This window comes from Platichthys flesus, chromosome 1 (genome assembly GCF_949316205.1).
Source record: "Platichthys flesus chromosome 1, fPlaFle2.1, whole genome shotgun sequence".
Classification (NCBI taxonomy): domain Eukaryota; kingdom Metazoa; phylum Chordata; class Actinopteri; order Pleuronectiformes; family Pleuronectidae; genus Platichthys; species Platichthys flesus.
In genome coordinates, this window is record NC_084945.1 from 10,233,134 (window position 1) to 10,249,279 (window position 16,146).

Genomic DNA, 16,146 nt, shown 5'->3' on the forward strand with positions numbered 1-16,146 from the left:
CGACTTCCTCTGCTGCAGGTTTACGTTTCAAAAGTTGCTCAGATGTTGCTGTGTCTGGAAAAAATACACTACAACAAGCAAGTAGATCTCCTGATGCTAAAAATACATGTGACTGACTCTATTTCTGAAGCCTGACTGTGATATCTGATTACATGGCACATCGATCGTGGCTGAGGGTGATGTGCCTCGCTCAGGTATTCTCAGTCTCAATGAAGCTCCCAGGATGCTATGTTGGAAGGCTTATTTGGTACACTTTAAATATAATTCTTACACACACACATATAAAAATACACACACGCCTACGCAGAAATCATTCCATTCATAACCATCAGAAGTTCGATGGAAATTAAACCAGTCAGGGTGACACAACCTCTTGATACAAATTACATTTACACCTTCCACACTGGACAAGGCGGGCGATCAGAGGCAAGGTCAAGTGTAATTGATAGTAAAAAGAAGAAGCTCGGATGTATGACGCGTTGTGCTGAAGTCTGCCATTATATATGATATAGATCCATACATAACACTCCTGTAGGTGGTTCAGTTTTACTGTACGACTAAATCCTAAAAAGACATGGATTTTGTCGTACAGTACAATTGTGTGTGATTCAAAAGAAAGTAGATGCCGCCACCTACAGGATGACCCAAAAGCTGCATGTATGGTGCACATGATTTGAATTAAAGTGAAAATATTAGTCAATTTCATAAAAGGTGTAAAGTGCTTTGAGTTTGAAAATAATTATTATTCTGCTTGGTGTACATGAAAGTTTTGTGATTTACTAATATGTCTGTATTTTCTTTTCTTATCACCTGAAATTAATGTGGTGACCTTTTTTTTCTCTAAATTCTTTATTCACTACCCTGATATGTTAAATCCTATTATTGTTAATAGTTATTGATATGATGTTGATGCTTAATTTGATCATTGTTCTTTCATTTGACCCAGTCAGAATTGAGGGAAACTCCTTTCAAAAAGAGGCTGTGGTTACCTTGTACAAGGTTCAGGCAAAGAAGCTTAATGTGCTTGGGAGAGATTCAGCTGACTGAAGGAATATTACACAAATGTAAGCGTTCATGCTCATGTATTCAAACACAGACAATAATAATAAATATGAGACAAATGTGCAGTGTTGGATTATTTGCAAAATCTTAGAAAACCAAATGATTGATGAAAGAAACACAGAAAAAAATATTGACCTTTAAATTTGATGAGACCACCTCAATGTGTAGGGAAAACAGACTAGAAATATTTTATTTATTATTTAATTCGGCAGCAATGGCAAGATTCTGAATGCATTACAAAAATATTCAAACCACCCATAAAATACATCTGTTTCATGTTTTTTTTCCACATCAACAACATCAAACAATCACATCTGAGGCGTCTGTATTCATGTGCGTGTTTCGTTGTATGGGAACAACATAAGTTTATCCCCTTCCAAGCCTCTGTATTAGTAAAATCCGAGCCCATCTAAATAAGGAGCAGCATTACACAAAGCTGCCATAAGTCACCCAAGAGAGACACCGGGGCCTCTGTCAGGCATTTACATACTGGACTGTGCATATATTGTTTTTACACAAATGCAGCTTCAGGGCTGAGCTGTTAATAACAGCGTGCATCACCTCCTGTAGAGACATTAGACCAGGACCCGGGACACTTCAGGCAGGACGCAGTTTCAGATCAGAATCAAGATGATGAAAACAAAGACTTTGATTAAGAAAACCAAAACCTGCGCTCGTTATTGCTGCTGGTGTTTAATAAATCCTGTATGGGAAATAATGTGTGGACGCAGTTTTTGTTGAACCTGAAGACCAGCCTAAAAATAATAAATCTCCCTGCTGGGGGGCAGGGGGGGATCTGAAGTCTGAGTTCTAAAGGATCTGAGCCTTTCACGCCACCCAACCCTCCTCCTCCTCCTCATGGTTAGAGCAAATGCAGCTCTAATCCAATCCCACCTCCAGTTGGCATTGCTGGACTGGAAGGGCTCTGGGGCCAAGAGGACTGAGAATCCACCAGCGATAGGCTGGATCAACGGGGGATCACTGTGGATCAGCAAGGAAGCCGAGGACGTGAATCTGCAGAGGGCACGGTGGTGAGATACCAGCCTGCAAACAGCCCACTGTACTGCTGAATGAATTTGCCTGTTGCATAGAACTGCATGTTACAGGATTATGTTAGCTGATGGATAGCACCTTGTTGCCTCAGCAACTCTTGTCCTTGAACAGTCTACGGAGATAAAAACACACCTTTGAATCTTCAGTATCGCTCAGGATAACAATCACTAAACAGCACATAGCAATAATAGTAATCAAATAACACGATTTTAGCTAATCGCTGATGTGCTTTTCCATTTCCATGAGCTCCTTCTATGCTTCCTACTCTGCATCTGAATGTGCTGGCAGTGGTGAGAATTGCTCCTTGAACTTATTCTGTACATATCAAACTTCCTCCTCAGGACAAGCTACCATGAGGTAAAATACAAGTACACTCAAATTAATGCATTCACTGTCATCTAGAAGAGCTTTAGTTTCGGTCCCGTTAATTAGAGGAGCGCACTTTCCTTCCCTGGAGAGGCTGGGGAGGCCTGAAGTTGTTTTCCATGCGTTTCCTCTGATCCTCTTCCTCTCCAGAGAACAGGAGCAATCGAAACTTGCCCATCTGCAAGTGAGAGAGTAAAAAAGAAAAGATGTGTTCACAAGAAAAACAATCATAACCACACATCATACCTTCTTTGTGCTGCAGCATTTTTTTCTTTTAGCCCCTTGTTATTATGTGGAGAAATGAAAAACAAATATCCTGTTACATAAGGGCTTTTCCCTGTTGGGTCTCCATGCATGCATTTCTCAGTTGAATCCTTGAACCCATGCAGTTATCCATCCATCAGGATAATCAGCTGCAGGCGCTCAAAGGCTTCAGGACCTGGAGTCATGAGTAGCAGGGCCCGGTTGCGTGGCTTACACCGCACCCCCAGCTAAGCTACAGCCAGACACCCTTCCTGACTGCACATCGCCATCAATGCAACTTCTGTTTTCTCTGACTTCAAAAAGACCAACAAAGTGCGAGGGTCTAATCCGAACACTGGCAGCAGCCGCCACGGGTCCAGCTCATGGGGAGACCAGGAGGGAATCTGCTGCAGACGCCCAGTTGAGTCAGCTCAACTTGTCACAGCAACCTGGAGTTATTAGACCTAAACGTTCAGTTCAGTTCTTAGGGCGGTGCATTAAAAACATGTCAATCCACAATGAATGATGAGCTGCTCTTTGTTGTGGCCTCTAAATATAGTGTCACACGTTGGTCACACACTAAGAAGTTCCTGAACCCCAACCTTCCACGGCTAAACCCGCCGTACTGATCCGTTGATGCTGAACTTTTGGTTTGTAAAAAAGAAGGCAATAGATCCTCACAGGCCAGCGGAGCACAGCCATTAACATTATGCAGGCCAGGAAACAGGAGTTTCACAATTGACTGATCCACTGCTGCATCAGTGCCTTAAGCTCCACTTAAAAAACATGTTATTCCTTTCCCCAAGTGCCGAGGGCAACCGTGAAAACAAAGGGATAGACAAAACATCACACCTGGGATTAGAGATCTGCAGATCACTGGAAATGTATGAAACAAGCAATGTGCAGTCTGATAACAGCTTACTTGTTATTTCAGATACATATGCTAACCCGAACCCCTCTTACAATGTTAAATTAAGTGGTAAAACAAATCCTGGATCTGCACCAAACTTGTATGAGTTCCTCCCTGACCCAAAACACATCTTTCCACCAAGTTTCACAGTATTCTGTCCTGGTGATTTTGCGTAATCTTGCTTATAAATAAGCAAACAACATTCGTGGTGTATACATCATGACCAAGGGAAGTTCGGTTTACACACTTTTGATGCATTTGTCACAAGATCTTGTTTATCTTTTCATTGATTTAACTAGAAGATCTACTGCTTTAAAACAATCATTGACATTTCTCATTACTGGTTTGTGGCTAAGAAAGCTGGACTTTGGTCAAGGTTTTGTTTTACTGACTGGGCCAAGTGGTTTCACACAATGATCTCTACATGCAAGTAAATAAAAAAAAAAAGAAGAAAATATATAATTTTGTTGTAGATCAGTCCCTCACAAAAATGTAAATATACCACTACCAAAAAAGTGTTTGTCTTGATTAGCCATCGTTAAAGTGAGTGATCTTCTTCATGATGCAGAAGATCACTAACATTAACCCTGACTACGGCCCTGAAACCAAAATATTCCCAATGCTTCAAAAAGTCTTAAAGTTTTAAGCAATATGAAAAATGGCAACTGTGCTACGAAACGCTGCAACATGCACCTGTTTATCAGACACGATGATTGGCTCCTTCAGGACGATCCAGGTGACGCTCTCGTGTAGAGGGGGCGTGGTCAGTGAGCCCAGGTAGGTCCAGTACTGGAGGCTGCTGGGTAACAGGCACTTGGGGTTGAAACGTTTGAAATCGGTGACGCTGCCCTGCGATGGAAACACAGCAGACAACAGAGTTTACATCAGTGCAACAAGGTGTGTCGTAAAAACAACACACAATAACAATCAATAGTACTTGCCTTAAACTTCACCATGTACAGAGCGTCTGTTATCGTGTGGAGCCATCTGTGGTCGTCACCTGTCTTTCATAACACACACACACAGTTTTGTGAATTAGTCAGATATGAACTCCAGAAGATTGGGTCTGCACATTTTCCAGAAGTTCGCCTTTCCTTGAAAAAGGAACACTGCAGGAGATTGTCTGAGTCAGACGAGTTCACAGTTAAATGTGCGGAATATGAATAGAGCCTTCAGCAGGACATGAAAAATATTAATTTCGCTGCAGATATCAAATCAACCCTGGGATCAGCTCCAGAATCCGGTTGTCTTTCCAAGTTGACACCTTCGTCGGCATCTTCTGCGTGTACGACACCTGGTTTTCATCCGGAAATATATTAGTATTATTTTTGCTCCCTCCGATATTTCCTGCTGTATTCTATCTCTAACTTTTTCACGGGGAGGAAAGGTTGTGGAAAAAGTCAGGGAAAAACTGGCCTCGGACAATTGTGTTCTCATACAGAGCCGCTCGCAGCTTTGTGACCAAAATAACTCAACGTCTCTCACAACCTCTACACACAAATATTATGTAATTGGTGGTTTGAGGGGGGAGGGAACCGGAAATGAAATCCTGGGTTACAGTCTACAAACAACAACAAATGATACACTTAATGCAGAATGCAAAACTAATGCAATACAAAATGGAGAGGAGAGGGGGCACGGGGACAGAAAACTGGACTGCACTTAAGTAAGACATCGTACCTCTAGGAAGATGCCGAGGACAGCGAGGCCGTCGGGAGCTGCTGCCGCTTCACCAAACGTCCTGTACTTCACAGCGTTCCAGTGAACTAAATGAAGCTAGAGGACGGAAACAAGAGGAAAGACAGGACAAAATAATAAGAGGTTTTTTGTAGATAATAAACTAAAGGTCATGCATGCTACTGTACATTATCGCCATCTCAGTGAGCTGAGGACAACATCCGGAATTTCCCTTATCCTGCTCTAAGCTATCGCATATAATGCATATCATCTTTAACTGGTGGTTTTTAAGTTTAGAAAGTTGGGATGAACAAACTCAAATATCTATCGTTATATTTCATATATCGTTATTTTGCAGTCATATACAAATTTTATGCACACCCAAATGTTGGGTAATCTTTTCAGCAATTAATGAGTATTTTGACTGTATCCAAGGACAAAAAATACACAAACTAGTATTATTTTACTACACACCTGAGATAAACTGTTATGGTCTGTGTTTTGTTTATCAAACGATATCAATATTCTAAATCCCAAACACTGACCTCAGAAGCGTAGCTATTTCCTGCTACAGTGTGCTCAGAGCCGTGGCAGCCCTTTCCGCCCCAGTGGAAATGAAACTGTTTCAGTCTGTAGGGGTTGTCGAGAGGGCCCCCCTGGATCACTGCAGAGGAGGAGAGGAGGAGATGTCAAACCAAAAAGACAAGAACATTTTGGCTCATGCATTCACCGCCCTGTGGGTGTTATGATACACAGGGCAGCTAGTGTGCAACACCCAAACTACTTTTATTAAATTTTTCTCTCTGAGCTTGAGAACCTGCTTCACCAACAAATCTGTTGAAGATCAGCTTTTGGTTCGAGATGCAAAAAGCGAACAATCTGCCGTGAAGCTGAGATAAAGACGCACTTAATTTCTATTCCAGGAAAACACAGATCCACAGTCAAATCCAGCCCCTTGTCATTAAGTGAGTACAGACTGTTTTCTGAGCCGGTGATCTGCACTGCTGCCTGGGTTTAGTCCTCTACTCCAGTCTACTCTGATCGTGATTCATTGTGATGCTGCTGACATCTTTCTGACAAACAGGCTACAGCACTCCAGGTCAGATTAAATAGGCAGACAAGGCACCATATAAAGCGCTCATCTTATTCATGGCACAGAGTTAGGACAACTACTATGTTATCTTTTTGGGGAAATAATTACTTAAAAAAATCTATGCAAAAAATGTGATAGTATATTTCAATAATGCTATATTTAGACATGCTATACTATTGAATGTCAATAAGGTGATTAATAGAAAGCCACTTCTGTACATTTATTTCAATTAGGATTTATTAATAACCCAGTTCTAAACTTCCCAAGTAGTTTAATGGTCTCATATTATGTTTTTAGTGTAATTTGTCTTTAGTCCCCTCATCTGTTTAGATTTGTGCTCTAATGTTTTCTAATGCTGTGTGATCTTCAAATTGCTTAAATTCTTAATTTTGATCTACAGCACCTTGTAGCTTTCTATTGAAAGGTGCCATATAAATAAATTGTGTATTAATATTGTTATTAATTCAAAGCCAAACTATTGATATATCATAAAATTGAAATATTATTAATAGTTAAAAAAAATCTATTGCATACTGTACGTTGGTCTGCTTTGTTTTACTCTGCCCTGCTCTTCTTAACAAAACAACAGTGACACAGAACACCGGCATCTGGGATTATAACCAGGAGTATTCCCAGACCGAGCCGCACACACTGAAAACTGACAACAGCAGGTTTCAGGGGAATTGTGCACTCACTGTGAACTATGGAAGAAAAACACTAATTAAGTGCATTCCTACGGGTCTCCTCGTTAATTAATTGTTTTTTTTACCGATAACCACTTGCCTGCCCACGGAAACTGTCTGAGCCAAACTGCCCAGCATCTCTGAGCTGATCATTCATGGTAATGATGGGGTGGTAAACATGGATCCACCCAGTGATAAAAACCAAATAGGATCATAATAACCATTGAGATCACCTAAGGTTATTATCCCTCTTGTCCTGCAGACAGATGCTCACACACATAACTGCTGGATGCACTTTTCCCGCAGCATAATCACAGGTTTATCTGCAGCCTCCGATTATGGGCAGTTATGCACATGGTTTGCACTTTCTGGAAAATGAAGGTGATTTCACCGTTCTTGTCATACGTCTGTTCTTGTTCACAGACTTACAGTGCAATGTGGCCGACAGCAAATACCACAACCATGATGATCAATGAACAGTGAGCTGTGTAGATAATTGCATGGCAGTAAATATGTTTAATATGTTTAGATATCATAGGTCATGTAGCATCAATGGACACAGTCACTGCTAATACAGCTCCGAGGCTCAGGAACATCCTGCCTGAGGAAAGACGACGGACTGAGTCTGTAGTTAATCAAAGCTCTATTGTACCGCAATGACCTGATTTGACCCAAATCTACATTTCTGTAACACATTTGGTGTTTTTATTTGTTAATTTTAATGTGTTTTTACTCGTGTGTTTTATTTTCATGGCACTATGTGCTACACACGTAAAGATATTATAGTTCCTCACCTGAACGGTCATCCGAGTCGTCGAACTCCACAACCACAGAGTGTCCGTTATTGGAGATGTTGGTGGAGGTACACTGATCATAGTTGAGGATGATCGGGCCCAGACTGGGGTCATGTGAAGCCTGCTGGGGTATGATGTCGATGGGAGACTGCCGCTTGCCCTGGGCCACAGGGTAGTTGTTGTGCCATACAGAGGGACCTAGTCATATAAGCAAGTGAGCAATAAAAGACAACATTTTGTCTGTGTGATATACTAATTTGTCCTTGTGTCTCGTGAGAGTTCAAACAAAAACAAGATCTCACTGCAGGGAAAGTTCTCTCAAAAAGGTAAAGCTTTATATTTTTTTAATATAATAAATAACATTCCTTCGGAGGCAACATTCAGGTTAATTTAAAAATGATTAAATATAAAAAAAGGAAATCAGTGAGAAGACCCTCTTGTTTCTTGATCACAATGAACAATGGAACAAAGCACTTGATTTATTATTTACCATTCCTTGGAGGTTCCTCCCTTTTCTCTCAAGCAGCATTGATTCTATATGGCACGCATTACACAGCGTGTTGACATAATCACGTTAACTGAGGCGTCTGACCTGCATCTGGGACATTTCCACGCATTGCTCAGCTGATTGGCTGGCTGATTGAAAAATTGAATGGAGTGAAAAAGCAGGTGCACTGAGGCGCCTGATAAAACAGCTCAGTGAGGAAACTGACACAAAGCCACGTTTTCTCTCTGAGGGACAAATCAGGGCAAAAAGCCATGTTGAGGTTACAGCGGTCATCCCTTTAAGCTCGGGGCTAATCTCGCATTAACAGCCATTTTAACATCTAGGTTGCTCCTCTGGATAAAACACGCAATGCAATAAACCCCCCTCCAGCAAAACCAAGGAGCAGCAAGAATCCATTGTGCAGCCTATACACACAGAGGGGATGCATGCCTGGAGCTGCGGGATGCATGTGTGAGACCTTACCGTCCTCCTTTCCATATCCCCAGTGGTTCCCTGTCATTGTCCCTGCTTGTGGAGACAAGTGTGACCGAGCTGACCGTCGCTGCTTGACTCGTGCACTCCGCTGCGCACTCCGAGGACGGACACGAGCATCAGCCGGTGGAGCTGTTGATGAAGTTTATGTAGTGAGCAAAGGGGAGGGCAATTATCCCCGTTCTGACACGCCCCCTACACACACACACACACACACACACATACACACGCACACGCACGAGACATGCACGTCTCTCTACGATTGTGAGGACACTCATTGACAAAATGCATTTCCTGGCCCCTAACCTTAAAGGTCCAGTGTGTACGATTTAGGTGAAATGGATATATTGGCAGAAATTGAATATAAAATAATCCTAGTGATGTTTTTGATATCGTGATTTTTTTTAAATTGCACAAATTGTTTTTTCTCTACCCTAGAATGGGCCTTTATATTTAAATATTTGATATGTACATCTGGAGTGGGTTCTATATACATGTTTTTTACAGTAGCCTGAACTGGACAAATGCAACATCTTTTGAGTTTTTATAAAACTGAAGGCTACCACAGGTTCTCCTTTCACGTTTGGAAGGGGAGGGTGAGGTGAGGGGTATTCAGCTGCAGCATGCAATTTCACCACTAGATGTCAACAAATTCTACACAATGAACTTTTAACCATGACAACTAAATGCCTAACGAGAACAGCAGCACAGCACCGTGGTGTTCTCACGTGATTAGCTCCAAAAGCACAAAGATCCCTGGGGAGCGGAGAGTTAGGAGACAAGGATCACAAGCAGCAAGGATGGTGAGGAAATATGAGGATAGACATAAGATGGAGATACAAGTCCCGTCTCGTATGGATGAACAGTATCTGTAGTTTTCAGCCGCCATCGTATTTACTGTCACCTCCCCCAGTCTGTCCCCCACCACGCCCCAAACTACCCCTGAAAATCAAGACCAGCCAGGTGAGATGACAGCTCACCAAAACCAGGATGAATAAGACTAGAGGTCCCGACAACATGGACACCAAGGTCTTCAAGGTGTGTGAGAAGCAGCTGTCAGGTGTGTTTATACATCTATACCAGCCTCTCAATGAGGCTGGTATAGATAGAAAGATATCCTGCATCGTCCCTGTGCCCAAGTCGGAGCGTCCCGTTCTGTGAACAACTTCGGACCGGTGTTTTTAATGTGACCTATAAGAGGATCATTCCTGCGCACCTCCGACCCAAAGAATGGACAAATCGCACATGAACACAACTCTGATCCCATCTCTTTATTGCCTTTTTTTGCTAACTAGCCTTATGTATATATGAAATTATCCCTACTTTTGTATATATTTCTATATTTACTCATATTTTTGGTCTTACTATATTTTCCACTTGAGCTGCTAATTTCTTTATTAACATCTACCTGCAGGGATGGAGAGCCTCAGTTCTCCACCATTTTAGACCTACGCATGCACAAGTTCCAAATCCACGAGAAGTAAACTGAACATCTAGTATTCATTCTAACATCATCAAGGCAGAATATTAATTCCAGCACTCTATCGCAGACATATAAATATACTGGTGGCATAGTGAACAGCTTTAAGTAGCACTCTATATCTCCACTCAGATTTCCATGGCTGTGCCCAAATAAAGGTCTACAAAAGCTCTTCAGGTTTATGTTTCCTTGAAAAAACACACAGGATCTGTATAAATAAAAATAGAAAGCGCTATCTATATCTATATCTACATAGATATAGATATCAGTGTCTATATATTTGTTTTTGCATGTGTGCAGGCATACAGCTGATAAATGTTTATTTAGTAGGAATATGGCTGTGTTAACTTAATAAATGTTTATATTGAAAATAAAATCTTTATCCATGAACATTTTATAGAAGAGATTAAAATGTGATATATATATAGAGTCTGACATATGCATACCTGGAAAACCACGCAAACCAAACTGGTGGTGCTCGCACAGGCCTAAACTGTGGTTCCATGACTCTTGCATGTGTCCATCTGGAACCGTTCTCCGGCTCTGCAGGAGGATGTATCTGATACACTTTCTTGTGCTGCTGTGTCATATGTGAATTTCCTCTACAGAGGACAAATTAAGGTACATCTTATCTCATCTTATCTTAAATACATCCACACATGCAAGACATTTAGTTTTTTATTGTTTTATTTGGTGTGCAATACTATCATTGTGAGGACATTATTATTTTTCATGATGTTTTGAAATCAAATTGTAAATCCCTCCATTAGACTTGACAGTCCTCAAGGCAGGTGAAGAAGGTAAAGTCAGCTCAGATGCTGGGGGATGTTGGCGCCGCTGACTTCTTCAGCCTCTTTCACAACCCCACAAGTTGGCGGACTCTCTTCAACGATGAAGCATTCTTTGGTTTCTCTGTCTTCTCCAACCCCTTCTCAGGCAGCCCTGTCTCCTTGGGTTTGGGATCAGGCACAGACTCGTCCTCAGTGAGCTCAGTTCTGGAAACAGGAGGTTTATATCTTTGGAAGACCTCATCAGAAGTAACACTGGGAGGCTGGACTGATCTACTGCGCTGTCTCAGGGGTTTGGTGGCATCTCGGCTAAGGATTGAACATGCTTAGTTTACACTGACGGACAATTTGGAGGGCTTCAGGGCTGTGTGGGGTGTTGGACAGGTCCTGTGCTCACTGAGGGACAACCAGTCTCTTGTTTTAATTGTTTGGCAGAACATTTGTTACTTTAGGGTAGGTGTATGATGTGAGTGTGCTAGGAATGTTTCATCCTTTCTTTTCCACATAATTGAATAATTAAGATTTATTTTGACAATGTGTCATAAATGAGGTTATGTAAAAATCAAAAGTCTTCAATTGCTCCTGTAGCTTGATTTTTAACATCTCCTGGTTGTTTGAATGACTTTGGCAGGCCTCCTGATAGGAAGCTTTGAGCTTCTCCAGCTCTTCTTGGAGAATGTTCTTCTTCGTCTTCTCCTCCTGGAGCTCGGTTTTCAACTTCTCCTGGTTGGTTGTATGACTTTGAGAGACCTCGTGATGAGAAGCTTTGAGATTTTTCAACTCTTCTTGGAGACCTTTGTTCTTCTTCTTCTCCTCCTGGAGCACGGTTATTGCCTTCTCCAGATCGATTGAATGACTTTGGCAGACTTTGTGAAAAGAAGATTCGAGCTTCCCTACCTCTTCTTGGAGAATACTCTTCCTCTTATTCAATTCCACCTGTAGCTTGATTTTTAACTTCTCCTGGTTGTTTGAATGACTTAGGCAGGCCTCCCGATAAGAAGCTTTGTGCTTCTCCAGCTCTTCTTGGAGAATGTTCTTCTTCCTCTTCTCCTCATGGAGCTCGATGTTTAACTCCTCCTGGTTGTTAGCATGACCTAGACAGACCTTGTGATAAGATGCTTTGAGCTTGTCCAGCTCTTCTTGGAGAATGTTCTTTTTCATCTTCTCCTCCTGGAGATCGCAGTTGAACTTTTCCTGGTTGGTTGTATGACTTTGGCAGACCTTGTGATAAGAAGAATTTAGTTTCTTCAGCTCTTCTTGGAGAACGTTCTTCTTCTTCTTCTCCTCCTGGAGCTCGGTTTTCAACTTATCCTGGTTGGTTGTATGACTTTGGCAGACCTTGTGATTCGAAGAATTTAGTCTCTTCAGCTCTTCTTGGAGAACTTTCTTCTTCTTCTTCTCCTCCTGGAGCTCGCTGTTGAACTTCCCCTGGTCGGTTGTGCGACTTTGGCAGACATTATGATAAGAAGCTTTGAGCTTCTTCAACTCTTCTTGGAGAGCGTTCTTCTTCCTTTTTTCCTCCTGGAGCTCACTGTTGAACTTCTCCTGGTTGATTGAATGAGTTTGGCAGACCTTGTGAAAAGAAGATTTGAGCTTCTCCACCTCTTCTTGGAGAACTTTCTTCCTCTTCTTCTCCTCCTGGAGCTCACTGTTGAACTTCTCCTTGTCGGTTGTGCGACTTTGGCAGACCTTGTGATAAGAAGCTTTGAGCTTCTTCAGCTCTTCTGGGAGAACGTTCTTCTTCCTCTTCTCCTCCTGGAGCTCACTTTTGAACTTCTCCTGGTTGATTGAATGAGTTTGGCAGACCTTGTGAAAAGAAGATTTTAGCTTCTTCAGCTCTTCTTGGAGAACGTTTTTCTTCCTTTTTTCCTCCTGGAGCTCACTGTTGAACTTCTCCTGGTTGGTTGTATGATTTTGGCAGACCTTGTGATGAGAAGCTTTGAGCTTCTCTAGCTCTTCTTTGAGATCGTTCTTCTTCTTCTTCTCCTCCTGGAAGCCAGTGTTGAATTTCTCCTGGGTTGTTGCATGACTTTGGCAGACCTTGTGAAAAGAAGATTTTAGCTTCTTCAGCTCTTCTTGGAGAACGCTCTTCTTCCTTATTTCCTCCTGGAGCTCACTGTTGAACTTCTCCTGGTTGGTTGTATGATTTTGGCAGACCTTGTGATGAGAAGCTTTGAGCTTCTCTAGCTCTTCTTTGAGATCGTTCTTCTTCTTCTTCTCCTCCTGGAAGCCAGTGTTGAATTTCTCCTGGGTTGTTGCGTGACTTTGGCAGACCTCGTGATGAGAAGGTTTGTGCTTCTCCAGCTCTTCCTGGAGAACGTTCTTCTTGCTCTTCTCCTCCTGGAGCTCACTGTTGAACTTCTCCTGGTTGATTGAATGAGTTTGGCAGACCTTGTGAAAAGAAGATTTGAGCTTCTCCAGCTCTTCTTGGAGAAGGTTCTTGTTCATCTTTTCATCCTGGAGATCGCTGTTGAACTTCTCTTGATTGGTTGCATGACTTTGGCAAACCTCGTGATAAGAAGCTTTGAGCTCTTTCAGCTCTTCTTGGAGAATGTTGTTCTTGTTCTTCTCCTCCTGGAGCTCGCTGTTGAACTTCTCCTGGTTTGTTGTATGACTTTGGCAGTCCTCGTGATGAGAAGGTTTGAGCTTCTCCAGCTCTTCTTGGAGAAGCTTCTTGTTCATCTTCTCATCCTGGAGATCGCTGTTGAACTTCTCTTGATTGGTTGCATGACTTTGGCAAACCTCGTGATAAGAAGCTTTGAGCTCTTTCAGCTCTTCTTGGAGAATGTTGTTCTTGTTCTTCTCCTCCTGGAGCTCGCTGTTGAACTTCTCCTGGTTTGTTGTATGACTTTGGTAGACATCTTCTAAGGACGCTATGTGCTCCTCCAACTCTCGGCTCAGTTGGATCCTCCAGTGGTACTCTGTACTAAGGTTTGCATTCTCCTTGGCCAGCAGGTTTTTGAGGTGGCTTATTTGTTGAGACATACAAATAGAGCTCTGCAGAATCGTTGCTGGGTCTTGACTAGCCCCCAAGTTTTGGTAAAAAAAACCTTCCATCACTGGTTTAATCTTTTAGTTTGAAATAGAGAGTTAGAATTATACTGGACAGATTTCTGCGTCAGTAGAAGTTTTCTCTCAATCTCAGTGGGTTGTCACTTTCTGTAATCAATATCACATTATCCTTTGTACGGATGGGTGTATAACCTTCCTCTGATAGTTGCTATGAAAGACCTATCAAGGGAACATTTAAGATTGAAGAGCATGAGCCTTTGATATATAGAACATTGAACGTGTCTTTAATCTTTAACATTAAATGTGTTTGTGATCTTAAACAGTCTTTTTTTTATAACCTTTATTTATTTGCTTTTATAGGACAGAGGCTTAGTAATGAAAGGGGGACAGAGAGGAGGGGGGGGGGCGATGGGGACATGCATTAATGGCCGCTGTTTGGAATCTAATGGGCGTCTACAGGTTGAAGGCTTTCCTATTTGGGGCAGCAGCTCTACCAGGTTGCTGAACGCCATCCCCAAACAGTTCGCTTCTTCCTAAATATTCCATTTATTCCTTGATTTCTTCATTTTTACACGTTTACTTTCAATAATCATATTTCATCACAAAATGTAAAAATCTAGATTAATAATCGTGGATTCCACCAGTCCCCTAAAAGTTTTATTATTCTCATCAAGATCAATGAATTATTCTCTGTGAAATCATTGAAAATGTAAAATAAATCTTTTATCTCACATTGTTTAAGACAATGAAATATAACTGTGAATCCGCAATTACTGCTGGTTGGACAAGTCCTAAATACGCAAAAATATTACATAGAAAGTCTTAATTATGTTTAGCTATCTCTGAATTATTTTACTGTTCATATATATATATATATATATATATATTTGCCAATATATTGGTATTGGATTTTTTACTTCCCACTATCATCTTCACTACAAGTCCACATAGGACGGGCTCTCAGGTTTGAGTTTTTGCGGACAGGACAGGGCAGGTAAATGAGTCGGTTTGGGCCTTAACCTAAAGCTAAATCTATTCCTAACCTTAAAACCAATTCTCAACCTTCACACAGGCCTTTGAATTTGTGAGGAACAGCCATAATGTCCTCATAATTATCGTATCTGAGAATAAATTTCGCCTCAAAACTATAGGTAGACAGGCACACGTTTATCATAATGATGAATCTAACCCGGGACAAACAACATCCCTTGAAATTTCCACACGGGAGGAGGCAGAGCAAGATTTGAGGCTCCATCATTGCCCTGTTTTTCAAATAATCAGTTTTCTCTCTAAAATCTGTTTTATTTTTTTTTGTGTCAGAAATCATGTCTTGCCTCTTTTGGTCCACGATTAGTGTTTATGCTGGAAAAGGTCTTGAATAGGAAACAAAAACCAAAACACAAACAAGCTAAAGATAATATTTACTCCAGTGTTACTATATAGGACACATTTTTGAAAAATAATTAGAAACATGATAGAGTCACACAACTAGTTTTCTCTTTTGAAATTATGTGTTATATTTGTAACACATAATATATTTGTACAACCAACGTACACATCTGATAGTCCCATAAACAAAACAAATAAACAACTGAGACATTATTGGTTGTAATACTTTAAAAGTATGACATTTAGATGTTTCTCTTTATCTCTTCCTGTTTTATTGTCCCATATTACATTTAAGCTATTTTATTTTTACTGTCGATACTTTTCAATATATTTTCAGTGTACGTTATGTAAATATTATGTTACATTAAATACATTATGCAGAGACACTATTATTTATTGTTCTTAATTTGTAAATTGTATATTTTTTTATCTACACATTGGACTATCCACAATTATCAACTAAATGTAGGCCTGGTTGGGTAAAAACAGCAGCATTCGCCTCATTTGTAGTTGATGTGAAGTTATGGGGAAATAATTAAGCCGATTGTTAATCTGTACTGAAGTGTTGTTTTTTATTAAAAACAAAATAAATCATAATATTTCAGTTTATCATCCTC

General features: G+C 41.0%; 1 protein-coding gene across 1 annotated transcript; it reads right to left on the bottom strand.

Annotated features, from left to right (window-relative positions):
• Positions 1-1,224: 1,224 nt before the first annotated feature.
• Positions 1,225-8,987, bottom strand: ca7 (carbonic anhydrase VII). The gene is made up of 7 exons (XM_062381932.1): positions 8,852-8,987; positions 7,882-8,079; positions 5,857-5,975; positions 5,315-5,410; positions 4,576-4,638; positions 4,328-4,483; positions 1,225-2,659 (listed from the first exon to the last, which is right to left on the bottom strand). The coding sequence occupies exons 1-7, from the start codon at positions 8,886-8,888 to the stop codon at positions 2,540-2,542; spliced, it is 789 nt and encodes a 262-aa protein (XP_062237916.1). The 5' UTR covers positions 8,889-8,987; the 3' UTR covers positions 1,225-2,539.
• Between the last annotated feature and the right edge of the window lie 7,159 nt (positions 8,988-16,146).

Excerpts from the sequence above, each read along its gene's own strand:
- ca7 (XM_062381932.1), bottom strand. The coding sequence starts at position 8,888 with ATGACAGGGAACCACTGGGGATATGGAAAGGAGGACG. Across the intron at positions 4,484-4,575 it reads TGTACATGGTGAAGTTTAAG|GGCAGCGTCACCGATTTCAA; the intron begins GCAAGTACTATT and ends TTTCCATCGCAG. Across the intron at positions 2,660-4,327 it reads TCATCGTGTCTGATAAACAG|ATGGGCAAGTTTCGATTGCT; the intron begins GTGCATGTTGCA and ends TCTCACTTGCAG.